This window comes from Aphelocoma coerulescens, chromosome 1A (genome assembly GCF_041296385.1).
Source record: "Aphelocoma coerulescens isolate FSJ_1873_10779 chromosome 1A, UR_Acoe_1.0, whole genome shotgun sequence".
In the NCBI taxonomy this organism is placed as follows: Eukaryota; Metazoa; Chordata; class Aves; order Passeriformes; family Corvidae; genus Aphelocoma; species Aphelocoma coerulescens.
In genome coordinates this window covers 59,640,724-59,668,545 of record NC_091014.1, presented here as the reverse complement: position 1 = coordinate 59,668,545, position 27,822 = coordinate 59,640,724, and the positions used below count along the sequence as shown (strand labels likewise).

Here is a 27,822-nt window from a genome sequence, read left to right as displayed (position 1 = left end):
TCTTTTACTCAGAAAGCTTCTACATACAATACACAAAAATCATAGACAAACACAGAGAAATAGTAGCACTGGTGTTTCTTATATTTGCAGTCAACTATAAATTCAGTTTCTAAGTATGTCATCTTGGGAGTAAAATGGAGCTGATAGTGGTTAAAGCAGCTGTAACTTTCCCCTCCCCACACAGTAAAGAACCAAGAACTGGAGATGTCCCTCCTTGAAAAGCAAACATTTTCAAAAATACTTACTTTACTGTGTCCTGTTCAGCAAATTTTTTTGTGATATTTGTTGTTGTTGATTTTTTTTTCCCCCATTTCTTCCTACCTTCTTTCACATGCAGCACAGACCATTTACAAAGAGAATTACAGGTGGCTTCTTGATAATAATGATCCAGGAGAAGAGGAAAGGGACAGCAGCCCTAGGATGTTTTCTATTTACAAATCCTAACCAAGAGGCTTCTGTTCCCTCTCATGCAACTTTACAAAGCTGTGTTGTCTTGAAAACAACAACCAAACCACAAAATTATTCAGCTACTACTTTCCCAACATTACCATGAAATAATTCAGATATTGAACACCCTAATGCTTTGGGTCTTCACTTTTTTTTTACTTGTGTTTTGCTAAAGAACAATTTTTGTAAGGCTGACCTAACTGTGATTTCTTCTGGGACTCTTGAATGGAAGTGCTAGGGAGGAGAAAAGCTTTTATGTGGCTTTGCCTGCCCCATTTCTTCTTTCCTGAGCTAGAACCATCTGATCTTGGCTTGTGCCTACAGGCAAATAGACCAAAGCTGTAGCTGCAGAGCAATGGGTGTCAGTGATTTTACAGATGGTTTCATTACAATGTACCGCCTTCTTCCCAAATCTTGAGTAAAAAAACCACTATAAACTAAAGAAAAAACCACTTCAGAGCAAGGTGAGGAGAAGCCAGAAAATGGTTTATGATGGCAGGAATTATGGAGAATAGTAATGTGTATTGCCATCACTTCCTGACTTAATGAACTTCAACTGAGTATTGTTAAAGGCTCTTGGGAGATTTTCTGATGTCTGAAAACACCAAAGAAGCTTACTGGGGGTGGTTTCCATCAAATTACCAGCTGCTATAGTTAAAAACCAAACCTGCCATAATCTATTTTGTTAATTCTTTGTTTTTAAAGAAAAAGAGTAGTCCTTGCAGACAAAAACCTCATGTAGGTCACTAAGGTTGCAAAAAATACTGTGTAAATGCTGTCATAAAACCAAACAAAGCAGAATTATTCTGCCATGAATAGCAAGTGGTTACCATTTGTTTACAATTTAGTCCAGCTATCAAAACAGGCTAAACATTTTGCTAAACTGTTCACAGTCATTTTACAAAGAGCACAGATTAGGGGAGGTATATGTAGGGTTTGCTCTTCTGATGTCAGCAGTGCTGCTGAAGCCCTGCTCCCTGAGCCTGGCCATCAGGCAAGGTACACAGGCTAATGTATGTGCTGCTCACTGCGCTGTCCACCGAGGAGCTGATCCCACTGCAGCCACCCTAACACCTTAAAAGAAAAGAAAGAAGTGCAATGAATTAATTCCCTCTGTTTCATTTCATTCTTTATGAAAGAAAGGATTTAGAAAGAGGAGTGGGGTCCGGGGTTGACAACACATCATTTTCTTAGTACACAAATGACTTAAGACCAGCAAATGTAATTTGTCTGGAGGATAAACAGGGAAGTGTTTTGCAGGAAAGAGCTGTTGGAAGTGAAGTGCAGAAGGGGAATGTCAGGTTGCCTGTGGAGGCTGAAGGGAGGCCTGCTTCAAAGCCAAGTTTCAAATATCATCTGTTTTCACTATAACACTATGTAACAAAACAAGCCTCAGTAAAATTTTCATATAAGTGGGGGAGAATTTAATTGTTTTGCTTTTTTTCACTGTCATTTCTTCTCTGATTCAGAAGGATGTTTGAAGGGATTTTGTTTGCTTGGATCTTGAACATAAATAAAGAATGTGCACTGCTTGGGAACAGATGAAGTGTTACAAATTGGAACTGAAAATATCAACATGTTGGGAAGTTAGGAGTGTACATGTGAGAATGTGTATGCATGAATGCTTTTTTTTTTGTGACGTGAAAGAGCTCACGTAATAAAAACTTTCAAAATCTAAGGATAAAGACTCTCTCCATAATGAAGTTAAGCATCAATGAATGTTTTTTTCTCTCCAGTTCACTGTGTTTTCGTATGTAAGCTAGAGAAAAAAGATCAAGCAAAACTATTAAGTGAAGACCGGCACTAAAGGGAATTTGATATGCAAACCTAAAATCAGAAAAGCTGTCCATCCTCTAGCTAAGCTGAGGTGCGTGTGTTATTGGAGAAAGGACATGAAATGCCCTGTGTGCACCGTGTGACAACTGCTGATCATAAGCTCCTCCTGTATGACAGGGCATTCCTCTTGGCAGGTGATTCCTGTGTGATAAGGAGTCTCCCACAACAAGGATATGTACTGGAAAATGGCCAAAGTGTGGCATCCAAAATTGCACGGCTGCTAGCTCAGTTGATTGTGTGACATTACTTGTGGCTCTAGCTTGACTGTGTGCTCAGAGTGTGAATGAAATGGTAGGTGAGCTGCCCAACAGAGATATACTAAAAGCTAACACACACACACACACACAAACCATAACCTCCTTTCAAAGAGGAAGCCCTTTCAGGGGAAGGTGGGGCTCACAGCTCCTGAAGTCAAGTTTTTGGTCAGCAGAGCCCCATTGTGTGTCATCTGGCAAACCCTGCTCCTGACAGCGTGTCCATTACTTATCACACTGTCCTAGCAAAGGCATCTGACAAAAGAATCCGGTGTCAAATACTCGGGCAAGATTGAGCAATTCAGTCCCCGGGAGAGGTGAGATTAGCAACACAGGGAGCAGCAGCCAGCTGGGGCCTGACGATGGGTAGCTGTGTTTGGTGCTGCTGGTGGCTGAGGCTCATTGCAACGCCGGGACATCCTGTGGAGAGTAACAGCATGTAATGGAGCGAAGGGATGGGTGCCCAGGAGGGACAGGTCCTGGAAAAAACAGCTAGTGCAGGGTGTGCTGGTATGTATGACAATATAGACACAATAACTGAAATGGAAAAAACCATCCCTAACAGCAGAAAGACAAGTTCAGTTACGCAACACATTCTGTTTATACGGCAAAAGGAAAGTTTGTACTCCCACCTGATTTCCTGAGGATTGCCTTACACAACACCAGCACAGCATGGTCCACTTGTGAGCACAATATAAATAATTCCCAAAGAGAACTGTCCTATTGTTCCTGTCCTCTCTGCCAAGGCTTCAGTCACCACAAAAGCATGGCATCTCTCTTGATCCAAGCTGGTCACATTTTGAAATGTTTTCCGGTAACTGTATACTTAGAGCAAGAAGTTCAGGGAAATGAACAGAATTTGATTTCCTAGGGAGCTCGAGCATGTGCCTGACTAGCTTTGGTTTCTAAGATGTAAGTTCCTGTGGGTATTTCCTGCAGCAGGGCTACAGACCACACAGCCTTATGTGCATAAAAAGTTACAGGAGACCCTGGAAAAAGGAAGCCCTGTTTACTGCACCTCAGATTCTGACTGCTGGTCAGACCAGTTGCCACTGGTTATAACCTCACTGGCAATGAATCAGTGTTGTGGTGTTCTGCTGATTGACACACAGCTCGAATAAAGACAATACAGCTGAGCACCCTATAGCTGAGTTAGGGCTGTAACCAGAGAGGGTTAAAGGCTTCTCTTGAGAGGGCCTAACCTTAGGGGAAAAGCATGAATGGGTACTGGGTAACACCTCTTTGTGGCATGGACCACTTGGGGTATAAGAAGGCTTCAGCTGGGGATGCTTCAGCTCAAATGCTGTTACACCATCTCTCCTTTTTAGTTGGTTATTTATTTTTATCAAATCCATAAGAACGTTGCTCTCTGGGATGCCTTCCTCTCCTCTCTACTCAAATGTGACTGAAACTACCCAACAGGTTCTGAAAGTTGAGGGAAACTAAGGACAGATACGTGTATAAAGTGATGGTTTTTCCATGGTAAATCAGGCTAAAACACTTCTCACAATTAAAATATGCAGAAAGCATCACAGAGTTAACCTGTAAAATGCAAAGGCTCAAAGAAGAGCTTGGTTTCAAATATGGTAATAGGCCAGCTCAACAATGAAGAGCAAGGATGCCAGGAGGCTGAAAGAACAGTAACAAAGCCTCACATTTACAACAGAAAAGGAAGCAAATACAAAAGCCAAGTAAGAGGCAAGAAGTTACAGTAGCAAAAATACTACTAATAAACTCCCACTCATGATATTTGAACTGAATTCAGCTGTTTTTAAATTATGTTCTTGACATATGCTTTTGTGCAGGCAGGCAAGCTTTTGACATCAGTTCCCTAAACCACAACACACCCATGATAAAGCACTATGAACTATTTTTCACCGAATCCATTTTTACAAAAATACTGGCTGTCCCCTGAGGGAAAAACAAATGATGAAACAGCCTAGAAAAAGACAACTTATTTTCTCTGTTCATTTCCCTTCCTACTTACGATCTACTCTAAAAGTAGGTGAACTGGATCCAGAAGACCAAAGGATCATCTCAGCACACAGAAGTGTTCTTTTTCGGAGTTGTTGGGTAGTAGTAAAGAGAAATCAATACCACAAGATGTTCATTGTGAACAGTTTGGCTCTCATTGGGGAAGGATTCCCCATGACCTGGAAAAGCAGTGCAGACTGTGCTATAGGAAATCACACCAGGATTATGCAATCTGCTGGGAGCATGGAGTGAACTGAACCCTAGAGATCATTTGTTCAAAAGGAAAAAGGATAATCACAGTTCTTAGGAGAGCTGTTACTTAAAACGGGCCTCAGAAGTTTATTTCCACTGTCCAACTCTTCACAGCAGGTTGGCTCATGTGTACTCAACTTCTCACCACTCCAAGAGTGGTGAGATAAGGTTTATCAGTTGATGGTAATTACCTATAAAAAGAACTGCTCACATAAATGTAAAAAATTACTCTCAGATCCCTTTGTTCTGCCCTGTATTTTCGGCACTTGGATACATGCTCTTTCCAGTAAAAGACTGGCCTAGCATTCACTTTACTACAGCTTCTGATTCTACAGACAATGGCAGAGGGCCATAATGAAGCCCAGGAAGAACATACAAGAGCTTGAGAGGAAAAGAGTGAATTATCAAAATAAGAGAATACTATTATTTACTGTTTCATTCCTTCAGGAAGAGGGCACCAGTTTTGAAGTGTGAAGCAAAGAAAGCCAACTGTCTGCAAAGTAATTTTTATTCAGAATTTTCCTTTCCACCCATTAACCTAAAAATGGGAAATATACTGAATGAGAAAAGAATCCATTAGCTTAAGGTCAAGACACAGCCCTAACTTTTTTTTTTTTTTTTAAAGAAGCAAATAAAATGGAGTGCTTTATGCTACATCTGTCCTCGCCCAATGATGTGCATCTTAATTTATGGCCATTCAGACTTGTTTCTTCAGAATGTGACACATCCTATGCTAAGCATGTTTCTGTCACTCATTTTTTTTGTATGGCATGAGGAATATTATTTCAATTTTCTGCTTAGTTACCCTCATAATGAACAAGCCCATGGAACTCCCTTAAACCAGTATTGTATTAGCGAAGTTAGTGAGTCAAACACAAAGCAGGAATATCCACAGCTTCCCAAATGAACGAAAATATTTTTGGAAGCACTAACAAACTTGTAATTTAGTACTGAACATCAATCTCTGCTTGTGGCTTGAGTAAAGTCTTGGTGGCAGGAAAAGGGACTGTGGGAACACTGTGGTGCTCCTCACATCTTCCCTTAAGGCACTCAGTACTGAATTTTAGCAGAGACAGAACTGCACAGCTAATCAAGCCACGGGCCCCAATTAATGTGGCACTTCCTGTTTTGCTTGCAAAGGGCCCTGAATGGAGACACCACCACACGAAGCATCAGGAGAGTAACACTTTGGACACCAGTGCAGACATTTCAGACAACAGGATGCCAAATTTTCTGAAGAATAAAAAAATACATGTCCCGTTCTGCAGACAAATTCACTGTAAGACTGTTACCTCGGATCAGCTTTTCAGAGGGAAAATGGGATCTCCAGAAAGATTAAGCCCATGATGAACTTAAGTTTCTTGCTACGTAACACTACGGAAACCAAAACTGACCTGATCACACACAGCTCAAAGTGCTGATCTTAGTGATATTCTCTTTTTCCAAGTACAGGCTATAGTTTGTTATACTTTTTTTTTCACAGAACGTCACTATACACTTACTCACTGGTGTAAATAACACACACTGGAAAGAAAAACAAGAGAGAGGAAGAGACTCAGCTTGGAAAAAGAACCATCAATTTTCTTTTCAAATGTAGCTGAACAGAAGACTTGAGAGGGAACACATTAATGATTACAAGTGCTAAACCGGGACTTCACTATAAAGTCATTATCATGTCCAGATGTTCTTTTTGCCTTTGACAGTTTTTTGAGGTTTTGCTTACAAAAAATACAGGTATGCATCTAGTCTAAGGGCATCTATATGCATTTAAAATGCCTGTAATACCGTTAAGAAACTGACCTTTATGCATTCTGCAGTCCCATTCACCTGCAAAATGAGGAATATGGTGATGGGATTAAAAAAGTTTGTTTAAACAAAGAATATATAGTTTACTAGTAGCACATAATTAGTATTAACAGATGCATTCAGTAGTTATTCCAGCAACATTCTGCCGTAGTTTTCATGCCTACAAGTTGTAATACTGCCCCAGATGATGAGTTTAAATCCATGCAAAATTTGGATACATTAGATGCGTATTACTGACACTTCTTAATGTATACTGTATCTTCAGAAAGTCCTTCACTGTTGGAACCTCTTAAAAATAAAAGTCTCTTAAATATGGACATTTTCCCTTGAAAGTATTACATATATCTGATTACTGTGCTGCCAAGCTGAAATACTCCATCTTCTCTTCCAAAACAGATGGCAAATAACGAGCACCTTGGAATATTCTCTGCTTATAGTATTTAGCTTGTGGTTAAGGACTTTCCAGCTGTCTGGGTTAGCACCACATCTCTAGAAAACTGCTGCAGATCAAGGAGCACCAGCACAGCTGACATAATTCAGTCTCAAACCAACCGTCCTATACTTAATAGCTCCTTGTGTCAGTGTGTATCCTAAACTGAAATATCTCAGATTGAATTTGGCTACAACTTAAAAGTAAAGGGATGTGTTTAGGAACAGAAGAGCCTACAGTGGTCAGAGGTTCCAAAGGCAGCGGATGCACTATGGCTGCTGAGACACTGAATGTAAAAAGGGATGGTTTTATCTTTTTGTCCACCTAGTTCCTCACAATTCAGACACTTGGATTTTTTCTGGGCAGTGTCACCACTCAGCTGGGAGAGGAGACACAGTGGCAAGATTTTCTTAATGTTTCTGCAAGGCTACCAAGGTTGCACTATTCCAAAGTAAACTCCTACACTGAAAAAAACCTACAAGTCTTTAAGCAGTTAAATTCACAACTCCTATTAATGAAACTGTGACATACGTAATTACTTATGTGACATATATAATTACTGATTAATTATCTTTTATTTTAACAAGTATCTGTAGGCCAGAGGCTTTCTTTTTCATTCCACATAAAAGTGAATCTGCAGTGGTGTAAAAGACAATTGATTTTAGGGGTTTTCTCAGTTCAAAAGAATTTTACACAAATAGTTTCTACAGAATGATAAACAAATGAAGCTATACCTTCTTAAATGTCTTTTTGGTAACTTAGTTTATTTCTTTAGAAAAAATAATTCTCAATTCAGCTCTTTAAATCATGCTACTTCCTTACAGAGGTCCATGTCAGTTCAAAAGTATCAAACATGTAATTTCAATCTTCCTTAAATTTGCTTCTTAGAACAGTGGCTATGGGATATTCAGTTCTCCGGTAGTCAGAGTGCCACCATGGGTTAGCTTTAATGCCAAACCTCAATTTCCAAAACTCTCCCCTTAGGCTAGCAGGTTGATATAACTTCAGCAAAATTAGTTTTGGAGAAACCTGAATTGCAGAGACTTTGGAAGAATTTTCATTGTCTTGTTTAGAACAAGATATAGCAATAAAATAGAACCACAACTTTGGTTTACAAAGTATAGCTTTTATTATACAGACTGCTTAAATGAGTTTCCAAATATAGATTTTAAAAAGTCATGAGTGTTTCAATATATACATTCTGAAATAACATTATCACATTTACATTTGAAATACTTATTGCTAATATGTTAATATTTGTTGTTTTACCAAGTGTTAACTATTAAGTATTCTTGTTTATGTGTTCAATAGTAATTAACCCATCATCGAAATACCATCTCTAGACATTCTCTAGTGCATATATGCTTTTGTAGGGATTCAGGCATTACTCTGATTTACAGGTTATGGAGAGCATAAATATGTCTGCAGGCTTAAATGGGAGCCATGCTTAAGTGACAGCAAAAAAAAAAAAGCAGGTAACTTACTGAAGTGCCATAAACAACGAGGAGAGAAGGTATTGACTCAGTCATAAAAGCTAACAAACTTATACACTTGGAGCTTCAGTTTTTGTCTTCTCTTGGTCGCAGCAAGAATGTGGAATACCCGAAAGTTAATGACTGCCTGGCACACAGCACTCTGGTATAATCACAACAATCTGGGGAATTCAAACAAATTGAGAAGGATTTCATGGGGAACAAACTGTATTAAAGAAGATTCTTTAATGAAATATCATTTTTGAGTCATGGAGTACATTAAGTAATTTTGAGGGGAATCTTCAGGACATGTCAGGCTCCTAGTGCATTTCTTTATATTGTTCCTCAATGCATAGCTCAAAGAGGTGGCAAGGTAGTTTGATCATTAAACAAACTGAATTTTAGCTTCTTTGCTGAAATTATCAGCAAACACACCAACTTGGAGGTGATTTCTCATCCTAAGCAAACTGCTCAGCCACAGCTGCTTTTGAGTGAGGCCAACGAAGTCAGAAAATGGTCTCAACTGACCCATATAACAGTGAACAAGTAGTGAAATTTCATTAATAATCTCCAAGTCCCTTGCTTTTTTCCCAGTGTCATTTTCAAACCAACCTTGCCATGTCTGTAGCTTTCTACAACACTGCACCCTGAATTCAATAAATCAACCCTTTGAGAGCAGGAGTTTCTTTACCAACTTCATACAGACTAACGTGGCATTGAATAGTGGTATATGCTTTCAAAATAGATTCAAAATGCATTTTAAGGTATTCTTCACTTGTATTTTAGTTTTTCTCAAATCTGAGCATCACTGATGTGCAATCACCATAAGAGAGCTGACTTATGTGTAATTCTAGTTGCACCATTGCAGATATAGAATATTGAAAAAATAGTTCAGTTCATCAATGAAACATTTTCATTTTCAAAAGTGAATTTACCTTTAAGTAAACGAAGAAGGGGCAGAAAGAAGGCAACGTAGGTTAGAAGTGTTACTAGAAAATCTAACAATGACCAGAATGCAGTTTTAGAGACCTGGAGGTTTAGAGGTGTGGAATTCTTGGAGCTCTACAAAGTAATTTCAGCAGAATCAGAAATGAATCTGACATGATGCAGCCTAAAAACTGCAAGGATCTCATGATTCATTTTCATGGGGGAAGGGTTCAGGTTGAAACACTTTGCCTGTTCAAACCTTCCAGAAGAGAGCACGGAGGAGCTTAGTTCTTAAAAATGTCATTAGATAAACCATGCCACCCATGTGATCCACGTAAAACCATTGTCTGCTAAAGCTCCAAACACATGAGCACCTAACAAAGGTTTCCAAAGGCTGGAATCAGTCTCTTCAGTCACTGAATGAAGATTCACTATCAGAACTGTCTTCTGCTTTGCCATCATCTCCCCAGGCAGGCACAGGGGCATCTGGGGTCCTGCAGGCAACAAAAACATTCCATGTTGCAAATCCAGCTGAGAACACAAGCAACTCAGCACGTAACACCACTGTCCTTTCACGACAACTGCAGGCACTTTATTTCCACAACATTTGACACATTAACTGTTTATGGTTCACAAACTCACACCTTAGTGGTATTGCTTCACCTACAACTGAAAGACAAACACTACAAACTGTAACTCACTGGACATCAAAACTCCGTAGACATCAGTGTGAATGCATGCCTTTGATGCCATCAGAAATGATGACAGATCATTAAGAAGTGGCAAACACTTGTAGAAAGAGTTGAAAGCAGGCAATAATGATTAATTCAATTTTTTTTAATCTTCAGAGGTTCTAGGGCTGAAAGGAACATTCTGTACACCATTGAGCAGTGTAAATAGTACATGAAAAAAATAAGACAGGAAATGAACAATATTGTATCCAACTAAAACTGCAGGGATAATTTAGAGAAGCAAAAAAGAATTACTCAGAGTGGAATTTGGCTAGAACATTGGGTTAAATTTGACATGCAAGAACAGCCATGGGATTTTTATTGACTACAAATGATCAGACCTCTTGTATTTAGTTTTAAAGAGAATATTTAGGATGGATCTTAACACTGTGGCAAAATGTTTGCTTGGGGAATCTACTGGAAATGAACATGAGAGAAGCAAGCCATCTAAAGACTAACATTACTGCCTGAAGATGCTGGCTCTCCATGGATGTATATGGAGAGTATGTAATGAGTCTGACCTACAAGGAAGACAGAGCCTGGTAAAGTCTGAAAGCAAGGTAGAAAATACACACATAATTATACTTGGGGAAAAATGACATTCAGAGAAACGCACTTCCCATATGACAGTTAACATTTCTTGGATAAAATATTACATTTTAAACTAAGATGACAGTTGTATTAATCATCCTGTTCTTATTTATCTTGGGGGCATAGAATTTCTTTTCCAACATTAGTTCTGTTTAGTATAATTTCTCTGTTGGGAATCCCTGAGGTAACTTTAAAGTGTTCCTAAACATTTTGCATGCAAAGATGAGAAGGGTGTTAAAGAACTGCAGAAGAGCCTTCCCCCTCCCCCCTGCACACCTCTAAAACAAATTAAGAAAGCAATTGCTTTCTCATGCAAATACCACTTCACAATATTATTCCTTGTTGCCATGGTAATGACAAAACAGAAGAGCTGTGCAAAGACATGTGATCTGGAGAGAGCAGAGCAAAACCTCTTATTAAGAAGAGGAAGATGGCGCTGAATTCCTTTAGCTCATGAGAGCAGGACAAACTCTCCTGGAATTGAAGACAGGCAAGAGAGGAAGGATAAGAAACAAAAGTCAAAGATAGGTAAATTGGGAGCTTGATAGAATAGGCAGTTACAAAACACTGTAGAAAGTTGAGAAAGAAGCAATAACAGAAGTGGAATAGCCAAAAGGAGAGTGTAGAAACAACACTATATTATTAGAACTAGCACATCTACAGCCACAAAATCCCATGCTCAGCCAATGGCAAGGAGCTGGGGGAGCCTGCAGCAAGTGACCAAGCACACAGCCATGTGTACATTTTCCTAATTTTTTCTGGGACTGAGTGAGCAGACCTAAGGAACCTGAAAACCCAAGAAACGTGCTGTGAATGGCAAGATATATATAAAAAAAGAAGACTATAATATTAAGACAAGAAAGCAAGAAAATTAAGTCACCCCTGACACCTTAAAATGTTCTACATTTTGAATCCTGCCAAATCATCAGCTTTCTTTAACCAGTTTTCAAACCAATAACATTTTAAAGAAAATCTGACTAAGCATTACTGTTGCAGAGATCTTTGAAGATGAACTTTGAGATCTAACCCCACACACATTCTGTGAGCCTCCACCCACAGCAATAATGTTTCTGTCTTAACGCAAAATAGACAATCGAAAAGCAGACACTTTTTAAAAAATTGCTTTTGAAATTTAACCTATTATATTTTTGATTTATCTACTATAAAAATCCACCCAAACATGAAGAAATAGCAGCATTTATAAAAAGGTATGGACTTGAAAGCACAGCAAAAATTACAACACATTTAACACACATATAGAAAACCCATGTTTGCTAAAGCTATTTACAACTTGCACGGGGTATTTTTCTTATTTCTCATTCAATCAGTAAAAATATCAACTGAAGAATACTTACTTTAGGCTTATTTAGACACCAGGAAGTAGTTGGGAGCTAAACTGGCTCATCATATGATGACACTTCAGGTTTATTTTATTTAACAAGTTGCTAGTTTCAGAAAAAGCCTTTACAAAATGTAGAAAGACTTCACTGGAAAAATGGACTTTCTAATATCCTGACAGTTTCTGAAGAGAATGCAAAAGTACTTCAAACACTTCGGAGCTATAATGTAAGCATGAAAGTTAATACTTTCATCAGTTTAACAAATTCTGTGAAATAATCTAGTAGAACTAAATTAAATGTCAGCTGTAAAGTAGGACTAAAATTAATGTTTATGGCCAGATGAGAAGCTTTGAAAATTACTATCTATTCTTAGTAGTCTTCACATCAGGTTAACTCAATCAACAGCCAAAATTTTAAACTGCTGACTTCAATTTACATTGTCAATTTTGAAGTCAAGTAGTGCACTCCATCTACTGAGAGACTCTGGAAACAACTGCATTGTCCCTCGTGCATCCGGCAAAATAAGATTGAATTTGTTCTTACTACTCTACAGTAATGACCTTTTGTGAATGGAGTGTTGAAAGGAAGTATCTGGGAAATACCTCATAGTCTGAACAGTGCAGTGAAAATGGCTACTGACCTTTCATTTGAGTCCATTGCTAAATGCACATTGTCTAATGGTAGCTTGTCACTGCTATAACTCACACCACCTTGAACAACCTTTTCTTCGCACATGTTTCTCCAAGTTTTTTAAACACATGGTTGCACTCCAGCCCTATGGAGAGTCACAAATTACTTACTCGAGAAGATCTGGATTTAGCCCCTCAGAAATCATTTTGTTTCGTATTGCCATTACAGGAACACCCTGTGTAGCAGGAGGAAGAATAATATAAAACTACTGGACACAAACAGGTGAATTATATTACACAGGTACTTTTAAACCACACTTTCATATAAATTGATGCATGTCACTTGTCAAACAACAGCATGAGACAATAATCTCAGTTGCCATCAACAAAAACCTAGAAGCAAGAAATTATTGAGATTAAAGGCCCTTTTAACCCCTCTTACATTTATGGCAAAACATCTAGAGAAAGTTGCAGGGAGAGAATCAAGACTGGATAGATATACTTGCAATTCATGCAGACAGAATCATGAAGTTGAAGTTATCTGTATGGGTAAGAATGTGAAGAAAGCACAATGTAGCACAAGACAGCAGAGAAAAATTGTGCTAGGAAAGACTTGGGAATGCTGAAGGTCCAAGAGAGAGAGGAAAATCAGGGAAGTACATCTGCTACCACTCCAGAAGGATCTCTTAAGGCAGTGCTAAAAACTGGAGAAGTCTAAAAAGCATGGAGAAAAAGGCAAACAGGACATGAGAACAGAAGCACAATTTACAAGTGACTTCTCTGAATACAACTGCTTGTGCAGTCAGGCCTGAATCTTCTGTGACTTGTGGACAGATTTCAGCCAACTATGTATGTGTTAAAGAAATTCCTTCCCTTCACTGCAAGTCCTTCCACAGCTTCTGCACTTTATTTTATTCATCAACACCTAAACATCCCCTCATCTTGGATCACATATCCAAGACCCACGTCCTCCCATCAGATACATTCCAACAAACTGCTCCTATGTTTCCCCTAGAGCTGCTCAAAGGCAACTTGTTGCTTTGCCATCTCCTGTTGGAAACCATCAGAAATACCATCTGGATCACTCCATGCCAATATAGGATACAGAAAAAAAAACAAAAAAAGAAAAAAAAGATGATACAATTTCTGATTTGAAAGGGACAAAGCTACTGGTGGTCTAAGAAATTCTAAATGCAAGTGGCATAGGACTAGTATCTTTTGTGCAAAAAGGAAGTAAAATAATGATAAAATAAAGGGCAGCCATGACTAATGTTCCAGAGAAAGATGTGATACTAGTGACAGTTCCACAGTAAGAACCACAATGAAGGCTTGTGCATGAGGATTGTGGAACAGCACACACAAGTACATAGTTCTAGCAATCTATCAGGCATAATGTCAAAAAAGGTCACTCAAACAGTTGCAATGTATTAGCTTGAAATAGAAGAACATCTCAGTACTTCCCAACTCATGTACACTACAAAGGTGAATATTTGAGTATTTCATGACAGTTTAAAAAAGCACTTATTCTAGTACAGATTTGGACACGAGGGATTGTGTGTCTATACACCATCTTGTAATAATGCTTTTCCTCCTGCTTGACTGCTCTTAAGGTACTTTTCCCCACCTCAGAAGTCACTGGTAAGTTGTTTATGCATCAACTCAAACCAGGTGAAAACAGAATTGAGTCAGATCAGGCAAAGCAGAACTCGTATTTGCTTCAATCAAAGGGAACTTGGTATAGGACTTCTAAGAATGGGTTATTTCCATGTTCACACTTGGAGTATGTTTTATTCCAACATTGTGTGCATTAAAATCTGCAAGAAAAAAATCCTCTCAGTGTCCTCATATATCATAGATTCACAAAACTAATCTGAAGTTTAATCAAAATGCCCTTTAAGAGTAGGCTTTTTATCTGAAGGAAAACAATTAAGATTGTACCTGTACCTGTTTAGAATACAATCAGGGCATTACAATTCCTTTACCTTTCATGCTTTCCTAAATTTTAATCTGAAAATATGGTACTGCTTTTGTATGATTTCTTGGAATATTGTTGGAAATTTTAAAAAGTAAGAATTTAGTATCCTCAACTGCACTCCACCAAAATGAGTTTGTCACAATTTCATGGAAGAGCTACTTTTAGTGTAGAATGGTGCTCTTTTTTACTACAAATATTGTGAACAATAAATAAATTATCAGTTCAAACAAATCTTCATCTGGAAACTTAATTTGGGCAAATAAATGACATAACTGAAATACTTGACCGGACAAGGAGACAAGTTTGGCAAATACAAAAACACACATTAATTTGTAGTATGTTAGTTTGACTTTCCTACCACACTGTTTACAACTGGCAGAGGAGTCACCAGGAACTGCCAGTACACAGGAGAAATGTGGAAAGTGAGATCTCACTCCTCTAGCAGTCACAAAAAAAAAAAAATTCAAAGTAATTAGACCATCCAGCACTTTCAAATCCACTTTGAAGTCTGGCATTAAATCAATACAGTAACACAGTGTTCTACTCTTTGCTACCATCCCATTGGTAGGTTTTCCAAATGGTTTGTAATAAGCTACCCATAAAGTGCCAATTTGTGATTCAAGTGAAAAATAAGGTTTGGAACATCGTTCAAGGGACGAAGCAGACCAATCGTAATAATTTCTCTGAAGACTGAGTGAAACCATGCAGTTAGTTTTAACACAAGCAAAATTTTATTAATACTATGACATAGTCATACTTTCCAGAATTATAATACATATTTTAGAGGAAAATTTCCACTGACAAATTGAAAATAAATTGAAATAAATTCTTTGTTTCCAATTCAATTTTTAATTATGTGGATGTGAAACGAGCTCTTAAAAATGTCACAAAGAGTCTCCCATTCACCTTCTCATTCCTTCATTAGCTTTCACACAAGTAAGTATTGAGATTGCATTCATTTATTTCCTATTTGTCTGTAGCACAGACCACAGCTAAAAAGGTAAACAAAACTTGCATCATGAATAACAGGAAACTGGAGTGGAACCAAACAGCGAAGCAATCCTTGTAACCTCTATTTTGGTCCTTACAGAAATATCAAGTACTGCTGTTCTGGACTATACTTGCAAAGCTGTATTTTGTACCCTACAGTAAAATCAAACTGTAATCATGTCTGTCTGCAGGGAATGACTCCAATTCTGCCAGGACAACTACACTTCCAGTGGCATCTTTTGTGCCTCCGGCTAATATCACTTTGCATTTACACATTTCACACCTTCAGTTCACAAGTATACCAGCAGAATTTTGTAGAAAGATCTTGCCAGAACCTGTCTGAGGGAATATATTACACTAATTCATTTATTAGAGAAAATGTGCTAGAATATTGTGATGTTGTCCTAGCCTAAAGATTACTCTTGCAATCTATGTGTTCCGACATTTAACGTCCGCTTACAGCTGTGTGTAACGTTCCACCTAAAAATAACATCATAGCCAAGGAATGACATGAGAACTGACTTACCACTTGTACCATTTTGAGATATCTGGCATATCTTGGATCCTTGGCCACAGTTGTGACATTTTCTGTGACTACCTCCGTTTTCTGTAACCCTTCTTCTTGTGTGTTGTTCTGCTGTATATGAAGAACAAACCCTTTAATGGTTAAGTGTACACACCAGACCCATGGAGAGATTCCAACCCATAAAACTAAATATTTAAAGTGCAACTCTTCTTCATCAAGATTATTCTAATCTACACTCACAGAGTTAGAGAGATTTTCAAGATATATAAAATCACAAAATCCAGCTCTTTTGTTGTTCAGTTAGAGGAGTGTCTTTCTATTTTTAGTTACAATTTTAAGTTATCGAACAACACATAAAAAACCAAAAAGCCCCTAATAACCCTGTTAAGTTGTATTTAGTGAATAACACAGTACTAAATGTAAATGGTCTTTTCATAAAAAATATTTATAAGGATCATATCTATAAATCTCTTCCAGTAGTCCAATGCCTTTTTTCCTCAGAATATTTGATTCCCTGAGAAGGGTTTCATACAGATCATGTAACTTCTAAACTATACTTTTGAGAATAAATCATTATTTAAAGGATAATGCAATGAAATCGAAGACTCCTTGAAAGTATTTAATTCACATAAATGAAAAATGACAAGAAGTTCTAGTACTACTAAAAGAACACAGACAACTGTATTTTTTCTGCAAAACTAATCACTTGAAAGCAGCATTGGGAACATCCTTTCAGAAATAAATGAACTTTATATACTTAAATATACTTTATATACTTTAATATCTGAGAGGAGGAACATTTTAAAGAAAATGAACTAATGGTGAGTCATTCTCTAACATGGCTGGAACATGCAGTGCTGTCCAGTGCCTCCCATGTGCTGCCTGCAAATCAGAGTTACAATCTTTGACAGGCAGGCAAAAGCAGCAGAGTGCTCCAGCTACTGTTTCTCCACAGAAGCTTCCACCAAATAAGAGAATGAGCAGAGATCAGAATTGAAGATTCCATGAGAAGAAACTGTAAGAGGAAACTGGGAAAAAAACCTCCATCTACAAATGGGCCAAAAGCCTCACTTAGGTAAGTGGTGACTACGGGATTTAAATGTCTTGGTTAAAAAATCAACCAATCACACATATTAAACTCCCCAAAATGACAAAAAATTAGTTGCAGGGATAGGATCTTAATGCTGACTGCTTGTAATAAGCTGGCATTTTCAATACATATAGGATAATATATAGAAAACCTTCAAGGTTATAAAGTCTATAGAATAAAGCATGCTAGAAATTCCAGTTTGAGCTAAAAGCTCACATTCGGAAGAAAGGACTTGGAATGATGTGACTTGAATTGTTATTTTCATTCATGACCTTCCCAGCCCCCTGATGTAATTCATGTTCATATTTTAGTGTGATTGAAGAAGAGGAAGGAGAAATTTAGCATTAGATTTGACTTCGTTCTAATCATTTAGGCCACATAGCTAAGAAAGGGCATATAGCCTTTTTTAAGTCACTTGTTAAAACAGTGTCAGTAGAGAAAAACTTAGTTTTAGATTTTTACAGCTGATTGCTCACTTCCAACAGACTTGCTTCTTCTGTCTACTTCAAATGACACTAAAAACTTGACCTGGAGAGCTCTTTTCCTTCAAAATATGAGTTATGCTTCATTACTTACTCCGGACTGAGGTGATACAGCTGTCTGTTGATCTGCAGCAGCCTGTGCCACAGGACCATTTGTAACACTGTTCACATTTGCACTGGACACTTCAAATTTGACATCTTCTAGGCCAGGAATTGAGGATAACTGAATGCAAAAAACATCATCAATTAAGCAATGAGCACATCATAAGACTATATGTACAACAAAATCTGCAGCACACTGCTTACCACTTATTGTCCAGGTAGGTTTTACATCAGCAAAATTGTAACTTTTTATCCCTAGTTTTGGTATTTTTATTGGGGGGGGAAAAATCTTTCTATTCAGCTGCCTTCTACAATAAAAACCCCCAAACACTCCATTGGAGCTTTCACTGTTAACACAGGGTTTCAGAGCAGGAAAGGATTCCACACCTTCCTAGCATTTTGCTACTGCACTTATCAACCACACAAGAGCCATGCAATCTCTGCTACTTCCCCTACAGTGAAAGAAATCATGGCAAGAACAGCTCTATCACCTAACAGATGGGTGACTGGTTAGAAATTTTTCAATTTTCTACATCTTTCACATTTTTTAAGGAAATGCTGAGAGTGGATACTAACACACTGCATATCTATTTGAAGGAAAATCTATTTAACATGATTATGAAGAATTCTACAAAAATTAGCCATATTGATCATTCCTAAATATTTTGAAATAAATAAGAGTTAGTAAGCTCTGTTTGTATTATTACACTATTTTTTCCCCACCAAGATCTTAATGAACAGTTTCAAAATATTCCACCCTTGCTCCCAGAAAAGCCAACTGAAATTGCCTCCATCATTATTGAAACAAGAACTGGTTAAAACTTTATAGTGGGTGGTTTATTGACTGTGGGATTTTGCTGGGGTTATTTTCATTTGTTTTTTTTTTTTCTTTTAATAAATTATACACTCTATTTCCTATATAAGACCATAGATTAGATCCTTTTGTCATTTCAGCTACAGAAGATAAATCAAACACATCTGCATTAGCTAAGATCCAGTTCAGGTCACATTTCAACATCAAAAGATTTACAAGGCTTCTATCTAGTTACTTGTATCAGCTGAAGTCCTTACAGTCCAGTAACATACAAAGATACTTTTGTTTTACAAAGGGGGCAAGAATTTCCTTATTAGAGTTTGTATGGCAAAAAGTGCTCCCTTCCTGTTCCATATGCTTAACAAACTCAAATTTTCCACTAGGTACTGTTGGTTCCTTTCTTCTGTATCAACTACATATTCAACTGTTACACAGTGTAAGTAGCAAGGCATGCAAAGAGAGAATTCTTGATATCCGGATTTTATATTAGCTCCTTCAAATAATTATGAAAACTCATTTGCTCAATTCAGACTACAAAAAGGCAGGTAGTTCACATAATCTAGGAGGCTGTCACTGTCAGAAGATGAAGTCTATATCCATACAAACCTTTGCATCCAGAATATTGAGTGTGGTTTCAATTTGTTGGATACGGAGAGAGAGTGCTGACAATTTCTACAACAGAAAACAATTAGGATGTGAAAACACTCCCTTACACACTTGTACATATAAACCAGTTTGCATCTAGTTTAAAAAAATCACTTTGTCTTCTCCTGGCCAAAGGCAGAGTATAGTGCAAATGAGATTATCACATTATGAAATAAATGAAGTAATGACAACCCTTTTTAGTACAGTAGCTACAGCAGTTCAAATTTTAAATAATTTTACTCTGCATTAGTTTTCCCATAGAAAGACTGACAGAAGTGAAGACAGACTATGCACAAAAGAAAGCCAAAGTAAGTAGAGTATTACTTGAAGCAACTGGAGAATAATGGTAGACATATTGCACTCTCCCAGTTACCAAAAGATCTTTCTTCAGAACTTTTTACAAATGTGGAAGACGAAAAGAGATGATGTGTGTGTATGTAACCAAGCGAAAACAATATCAGAGAAAACCTGATAATTAATACAGCAGGTGATTCAAAGTCCTATACAGTAAAAATCCACAATGAATCAGAACTAACCACACTTTATATGCTCCAGGTGCACCTCAATCAAATTTTGATTTTTTTTTAAAATACAACTTAAGTTTTTCTAAATTACTCCATAAGAACTGCCAGTCTTTTAACTAATCACTACCATACTCCACCAGACCTGTCCAAGTGAAGTTGGCTAGAGTGCTGGCTGGCAGATATGTACCACTCTGACAGCTTTCTGGCACCTTGGCAAGATTCTGCCTGGCTCTGAAGCAGAACTTTAACACCCTAAGAAAATGGCAGTTCTGCCAATATGCTAGAAAAAGTAGAAGGAGACTGACAGGAGTTAGTCTTTTTGGATAGTGCACTGACTTGTTTACAGATGGTCCTTTGTTCATGAAGAGGAGTCAGTTCCTATTGGAAGGAACTGTGTGTCCTACATATAACTGGGAAAGGGGTAGGAAAGATGTACAAAAGACAATTACGCAATTTTATGGGTCTATTTGACTAGACAAGAGCCAAGAAATTTAGAGTTAAGGATGGTGTCAGCCCTGATTTTGAGTTTCTTGGCTTCTGTTGACTTACACTGCAACCTTTCACATTAAAAACACTTCTGTACTTCATAAATACAAAAAACTTCTCAAGGAGTACATAAAGCAACTATTTAGTCTCTTGGGTAACAACACATTTTGGTTAACTAATAACTGTTTTATTAGGCAGACTTCACAGCGCTGCTGCGTGCTCAAGGTGGCTTTAAATAGATGTGCTCTGATTTCCACAGTGCCCGTGGAAGAGGGAATACTGAGATCAGGTGACAGCTGAGTTTTGGACAACTGACAACAGCATCAGGCAGTTACACTGTCCCACCTATCACGTTACAAGAAGTTTAAAAACCCAGGAAAAATGACTGTTTTCCTCTGAAGCTCCATATATTCATGTGGTAGCCAAATTTTATACTTGTCACGAGTCTGGCTCTAAACTCCAACAAATTAGAGAATTTCTCAGATTACATGGCTTAGGCTTATTGGATTTGACTGCTACCCTAGCTCAGCTGGCTAGAGCTGTATAGTATTCTTTGTTGAATAAACTAATGAAAAATTACAAAAAACCTCTGAAGACAAAAAGGTTACACTCAAAGCCACATTAGGAAACACCCTTTCTACAAGGGAGGAAGCACTCTTGTTCTGTTCAGTGGACAATTTTAATCTTTTCGGTCTGTTGTATTTCTGTTGACTCTCAAGTCACCACATAAACTTACTAATCCTAAATATTTTTATTTTTCTCTCTTTTTACAGGAAACTGAAGTTAAAGGCTTCTTGTTCTATGCTAATCACTTGCCAAAAATGTCCTTTTTTCAACATAAAAATTATTTACACTCAGAGCTCAGTGTATCACTCTTTTAAAGTACAGGTGATAAAATCTGAAAGTAAGTTTTGATGCACCATAGGAACACAGCAATCCTTCTTCCATAACAAGACAAGAGCCAGAGATGAAGCTGCTCAGAGAAAATTCCCTGTATCACAAAGTTCAAGACTGTGCCAAAAGCAAAAGTTTAAGGAAACAAGATTGAGTGTGGCACAATCAGGAGTTCATGTGGATCCCTCGGGGAAAAATTCTGTCTTAAGCGCTTACTCAAGAGAAACCTTGAACAGAAAGCAGACAGTATTTTTTGGTTTAAGCTACCAGTATTACTGCATCAAAAATATTTAAATGAATGGTTCTCATTTCTAGAATTTTTTAAACTGTATAAATGGACAGCTGGGAAAATAATAAACATACCTCTTCACAAACAGTAGAAAAGCGGTTGAGAAACTGCACTGTGTGAACCACAAACTGGTTTAGAAATGCTACAGTTCTTTTCTGCTGAATAGCAGGAACCTGCATTAAAAATATAAGAAAATTAGGTTACACACCAATGTCATTTTGGATTCAAATATCTGTTAAAAAAATGCACATTTTTTAGAAGAAATTATTTGGAAATCTCTCTTAAGTGTGCCTACTACAAATGCATGCATACACAAACCATTTTCTGATACACAGATTTACATATGCATTCATACAAATCCCTTGCCACTAAAAATCTACTAACATGACAGCTGCGAATTTACAGGACACACAGAAAAGGCAACAAGACCCAATAAATGAAGGACTGTTACCTCAAAGAAACTGCCTTTAGATTAAATAGTGAATATTCCTGAAAATCAGTGTTGATGTTTTTTAAAAACAGTGAGGAAATGAGAATCTTTCCTTCTGGAGTTTAAGAAGGAAAAGCAAACTTGGCCAGCCATACTAATACTCAGTTACAACTAACACCATGATGAAAACTAAAGTGTAGTGATGTTGCTGTCTAAGTATTTAGTGGCTACCCATACTGGTTCTTATTTGCAAGCCCAGACTACCCTAAAATTACCAAAAATTATCCTCCAGATCAGTTTTGATGCTCACATACTTTTCAGACTAAAATGTAGAATCTCATGTTTGCCAAAAAGAATGGTGGTCATATTGTAACACAGAGTTGGCATTTTTATTTAAACCATTACAGAAGACTGGAATCAGGAATTTACACACAAAACTTTAAGTATAAAATTATAGTGCCTCAGAGTTAATAACCTTGGACAACTGCTTTAAGTCCTAAACTTCACAGACAAAATTAGCCTATGAAACTGTCATTGATTTAAGTGGAAGATTCACAAGGAATATTACTGGCAGCCAAGATTCTGCAGCACTTTTTTGGTGAATACAGTGACTCTCTAGTCTTCACCTCTTTAGTCGTTGATTTATCAGTGCATTCAATATACAATTCACTATGGCAATCTTAAAACATCCTGGTTTTTTGTGAGACTTTTGTTGCTACTATCTCGAGCCTTCAGGCTGTGCACCTCTACAACAGGATCTGCTAAAGTTCAATTCTGTGGTTCCAAAACTTGTCAAGCAGTGCTTATGACCTTAGCAGAAATTTGCAGGGTGGCACAGAGCATGGAAGAATCACTGGGTCAGCTGGAACTGTCCTGTCTTTATGCTCGGTATTTACAAAACTAAGTTTAAAAAGAAAGTTTCTACAACATTGAAAGACACGAATAAACAACTTTGCAGGGGATTTGCCTCACAGATCCATGTTGAAACGGCTTAGCCTTTAAATACAACGTTATCACAGAACTTGTAGCAAAATGCCTCTGGAAAAGAGCTGGAGACCCAGCTGAGGACCAGAGTCCGCTCGTTCCCGGGTGCGAGGGCGGCACCGCCACCGCACAGGAAGCTCCCCTCGCCCGCTGCCGCCGGGCCGGGCCGCGGAGCTGGGGGGGACGCGGGGCTCGCCCAGCACCAGGGCCAGCGCAGCCGCAGCCGGGGAGGAGGAGCGGCAGCCCCGGAGCTCCAGGCGAGCGCAGCCCGTACCTTGGTGAGGTCAATGTCGGAGCCCACGATGGGCAGCCCGTCCTCGTCCATGCCCACGGGCCGGGGCGGGCGCAGCCCCGCTCCGCAGCACGGCCGCGCTCCGCAGCCTCGGCCCGGAAACAAACCCCGAGCTCCGCGGGGCGGGGCGCGCCCGCTCCCCGCGCTTCCTCCTGGGAAACGCAGTCCTGGGCCGGAGTTCTCATTGCCGGCCGTGCCCCAAGGATGAACCCCGAGTATAAACCCTGAGCTTCTGGGGTGCCTGCTTTGGTACCCGCTTTGTGGTGCTATTGGTGACAGTCGCTGAGGGGCTCCGGCCATGCCAGTGGGGGTCACACTGACACCCAGCACTCCACAGGCCTCAGGACGTGGCCCTGCATAGTAGTGTTTGGGTAGTGTCGTCTCCTGGGGTCAAACTTCAAGGAAATAATGAGAAAAGCCAGTGAAGGAACTGCTCCTGTACCCATAAACAAAAATTTGACTGGGAAGTGCCACACGTTGGATGTGGGGAGTAAAACTAAGGAGTATGGAATGGCCCTGGGTTCTTCTGAAAAAGACAAGATTGGGGTGATCTGAAGTCCCTGTTTACAGCAGTAAGTCCAAATAGATTGTAATGGATTTCCATATTTGGTGGAAATTCTCCATGGTTACATCTAAACACTGATAAATTTAATAAACCCTCCTGAATTCAGGGCACTGAAGAAACCACCATAATCTGAGGTTGCCCAGTGGAACCTTCTAATGTGATGAGATAAATAAAGACACACTAATTACTGTAATACTTTGAAGATTAGACCCCAAATGTGCTATGCTAATTTTGGTTTAAAATTCTCAGTTTACTTACAAATTACTACAGTTTGCCAAGCATTCTACAAATTCATATACAGAATCCATGGTGGCTGTACACAGAGCACTTAGTTCTGTTACTCAACTTTCCATAAAATTCTCATTTATTTACTGAAGCAGCTTTTTTTGACTTTATTGCTTTCACAATGTATTTATTACTAACCTACTGTCTTATGCACATCATTATTACTCTCTTACTAAGATAGTGTAACAAAGTTTTTTGTCCATACTGCTTGAATTGTTGAACAACTTGTGATTCATACTGATGCCTTAGGTTTTAATTTTTGTATTTTTCAAATCCTGCACTGCTTAGTGGGTAACTCTGAAGTTTCGTGTGGCCTGTTAGCTACTGTTCTCTCATGCTGGTTAGACATAACAAGCCTCTCTAGGTTTGCTCTTCAAGGACAGCAGGCCCCAAAATGTGTAAACTAAAGCCTGGGGGTGGATCTTGTGGTAATTATATCATTTACTAGACCAAACTTATAAAAGTGTGAAGAACCCGTGACCCAGGGTCCATTTTAGGTGTAGCCTTTTGACTGCCCAGGGTGTACCTTTGAAGGCCCTTCAAATACATACCAACTTTTATTCTCTTATTTTGTCTAGTCTCTGTTTTTAGGTGGCCACCTCAAGGCATCAATACTATGGTTTGGAGCACTGACATGTTGTTGGCAATCTCTCACCTCTCCCAAAGGAAGAGCAGCAGACTAACCTAAAAAATTCAGTGGGTTTAGCTTTCAATTCCTAGCTTACAGGAGTTGTGCAAATTTGTGTTAGGCAACAGAGCTGTTTAACTTATCTGAGTTATTTAGCCACCTTAATTACCTTAAAATCCAACTAAATTATATTCAAGAAGAATTAATCTCATTTATCATGTCTATAATACAATTTTTCCAGGCAATGGAAATGAAAATTAATGTAAATGCATAGTCAGATCTTATCAGAATGTCTTAGTCTGTAAAGCTGGGTAAGAAATCTCCCAAGAATATGCTCTTCTGTGAACTTTCTGGTACTTCCTGCTTTTAATTTGGCCAAAAATACTGCATAGAAAAGTGCAACACAGCACTTTTTCCTCCCAGTTTGAGTTAGGAAATGCAGGGTATGAAAAGTGAAAAACAGAGAACAGAGGAAAATGATCCAAATTTTCCAAAACCTCTTTAAAAAGTTTTAATTGAACTAACTTGTTCAACTGTAACTATAAATGACTGAACTCCCAAGGAGAGGATTTATAATTGAGTGATAATACCCAGTTTTACAGTGTGTACAACTGAAAGTGTATTTCATACCAGCACCCATACTGAATGATAAATGTCAGACTGAGGAAAAAGCACTGTACAGTATGTAACAGCTAGCAGTTAATACCCTATGCATGTGTACATATATATGCTGGCATTTAAAGGCCCTGTCGTGTAGCTCCACTGTCCAGTGAAGGAAAATAGATTAATGAGTGTTTAAGAGTTAGCAAAATGAAGTTTGGTTGAACATTAGTATTTTGAGGATGTTAACTTTGCAGATGCTGAGGCTAACTTGGAGTGGAAAAGCCGTGTGTACAGAAAACTGATCAGAGCTCTATCTTCATCATTAGTAAAAAATACCTGTCTTGTGATTAGGGTACACAGGAAAGTAAAGGCAAGAACACAGGTTTCAAAGCATTGAAACTGATCTGCTCCATATACTGCACAAACCCAGAGCCTCAGGTCGACTGCAAAACAAAAGTGCACAAGCTGAGAAAAACTGGCAAGTGCTACTGTAGCTTACAGTGTTCATATGCATCTTGTGTGCTTGTACACTGTTACAGATCCCAGGACACCACATCCGGGTTAGAATCAGCCCAGAACTCAAATAGCTATACAACTGAGAGACAAATTAAACAGAAAAAGCTGATCCAAAAAATTTCCAGACATGGTGTCACCTGATCCTCCACAAGGGGCAATAGTTGTTTTTAATAAGGTGGTCCAATGAACAGCTGAAAAGATGAGTGTGGATTAACATTTACTTGATTTCCCATGGAGTCTTCTAAATCCATGCTTGCAAAGGGTATTCTAGTAAAGTTTCTCTATGAAACTGATACTGCCTCTATGATTTTTCTCTCAACTGAATTTCAGCAACCCCCCAATCTCAATAATCTCAGTGTGCCAGAATTTGTACAAATCTTGCAAACAGTTCAGAGAATTATCAACCCTTGACAGTTAAATAGACTGAGAAACACAAATATGAGGTATTATGTAGGTTTCTTAAAAAAAAAAAGAGAGAGAGAAAATGGAAACTGAATGATAAATGGTTTGCAGTTCTCTGAAAGTGGTTTGTCAAGTTTCAGTTTTCCAAGTACTGTGCTAAGGCAACATCAGAGGATTAACTAATTATTTTGTTCTGTACAAAAGAGCATGGGGAACATGCTAAAAACATTAGCTGCTTTTATTTATTTATTTTTTTTTTCAAATATCCATATTGCTTCTTTCCAGTATAAAATGAAGAGCCTTGAACTTGGCAAGATCATTCCTGGCTAAACAGTTTTAAGTAGTCCTTAAAAACAGAGTATGAAAAGCAAACATCCTTGTTTCTGAATTAACTCAGAACAAAAGAATTTCTGTCCTTCTTGGGTCTTAAGCAATTCTAAACCAAAAAAGTCTCATTCAAGAGTGCACCTGCACATACCTGGTGCAAATTGCCCTTGTCTATATGGGTCCTGAGTACAGTGTGTATATTCTGCATAGGCAGGAGCTGTGTGAAGTTTCTCTGAGGACAGAAAAACATCTGTTTCAGTTTCACTACACACCAAAAGGATAACAGTGCTTCAGGCCAATTCCTCCTTCCAGACCCACAAAGATTTTTAGCTACAAGTGAATTAAACCTCCCCTTTAGGCTGCTATCTCTGGTCAAACAGAGATAATGGATACAAGATAAACAGAGCACTGTTACCTTGAAGCATCCTCCAGTCTGCTGATTTTACAGTTTAAACACACACGAGTCAAGACTGGAACTTTAAAGGAACTTTATATTCATTTTAGGTAAATTTTGGTGGCAGTTGGAATGCAAAAGTTCTCAAAGATAAAGGATTATGAGAAATACAATACGGGTTTTTGTTTTAAAAGGTGACTCTAATCTCACTTATTGATGTCCTTCTTCTGAATTGGTTTTATGTGTCCTACATAAATAGGAACAAACAAAAGAATATTTTAAAATCTAACTACAGCTAATAAGGATGGCTATGATACTGTAATGAGCTGTTACACTAGCTGAAACATCTTGACATCCTTTCATTTGCAAAAGCATGCAAAAAAGATACTCAGAACAGGAGTTATCTCTGTCTTTTTCTTCTTTTACTTCAGTTCTGGGTCTTGTATGGGAAGGACAGGAAAAATATGTTTCTAGAAAGCAGAATGCTTTTGATTTTCCTGTAAAGACTGGAAGTAAAAGGCTGTAAGCAGAAAAAAACCTCACTATGCTGTTTGACGGGCTTGAAGTATATCCCTCTGTCATCTTTAGAGAAATAAAACTGCTTCAAATTCTCATTCTGATTTTACCATTAGCTTCTTCACTGGTAGTGGTAACTAGTTTATTCAAAAATGTCCAGGGACAACTTTTTATGACAGTACATTACTGCATATTTTTTTTCTTGTAAGATAGTCATGGTTAGGAAAGCTAATATAGAGACGTGTTCTTTCTGCAGGTACTCTGCACAATTTCAGAGTACTTGAGCTGTGTTAACTGAGTGACATTGTCAGACTGAGATGCTGGGACACAAAATCTCTTTTAAAATCCCTTAAAAATTCATTTCACACCAAATA

At 38.2% G+C, this 27,822-nt stretch overlaps 1 protein-coding gene across 4 annotated transcripts; it reads right to left on the bottom strand.

Moving 5' to 3' along the window:
- Positions 1–38: 38 nt before the first annotated feature.
- Positions 39–23,316, bottom strand: WASHC3 (WASH complex subunit 3). 4 transcript variants are annotated; one of them, XM_069003016.1, is made up of 7 exons: positions 23,195–23,316; positions 21,581–21,679; positions 19,275–19,340; positions 17,847–17,975; positions 16,181–16,291; positions 12,861–12,925; positions 39–1,521 (listed from the first exon to the last, which is right to left on the bottom strand). In XM_069003016.1, the coding sequence occupies exons 1-7, from the start codon at positions 23,243–23,245 to the stop codon at positions 1,515–1,517; spliced, it is 528 nt and encodes a 175-aa protein (XP_068859117.1). In that variant the 5' UTR covers positions 23,246–23,316; the 3' UTR covers positions 39–1,514. The 4 variants fall into 4 exon arrangements, with proteins under 4 accessions (XP_068859117.1, XP_068859118.1, XP_068859116.1 ...); XM_069003015.1 differs by lacking the exon at positions 39–1,521 and adding an exon at positions 8,089–9,892 and having other exon boundaries at positions 16,181–16,288; XM_069003014.1 differs by lacking the exon at positions 39–1,521 and adding an exon at positions 8,091–9,892.
- Between the last annotated feature and the right edge of the window lie 4,506 nt (positions 23,317–27,822).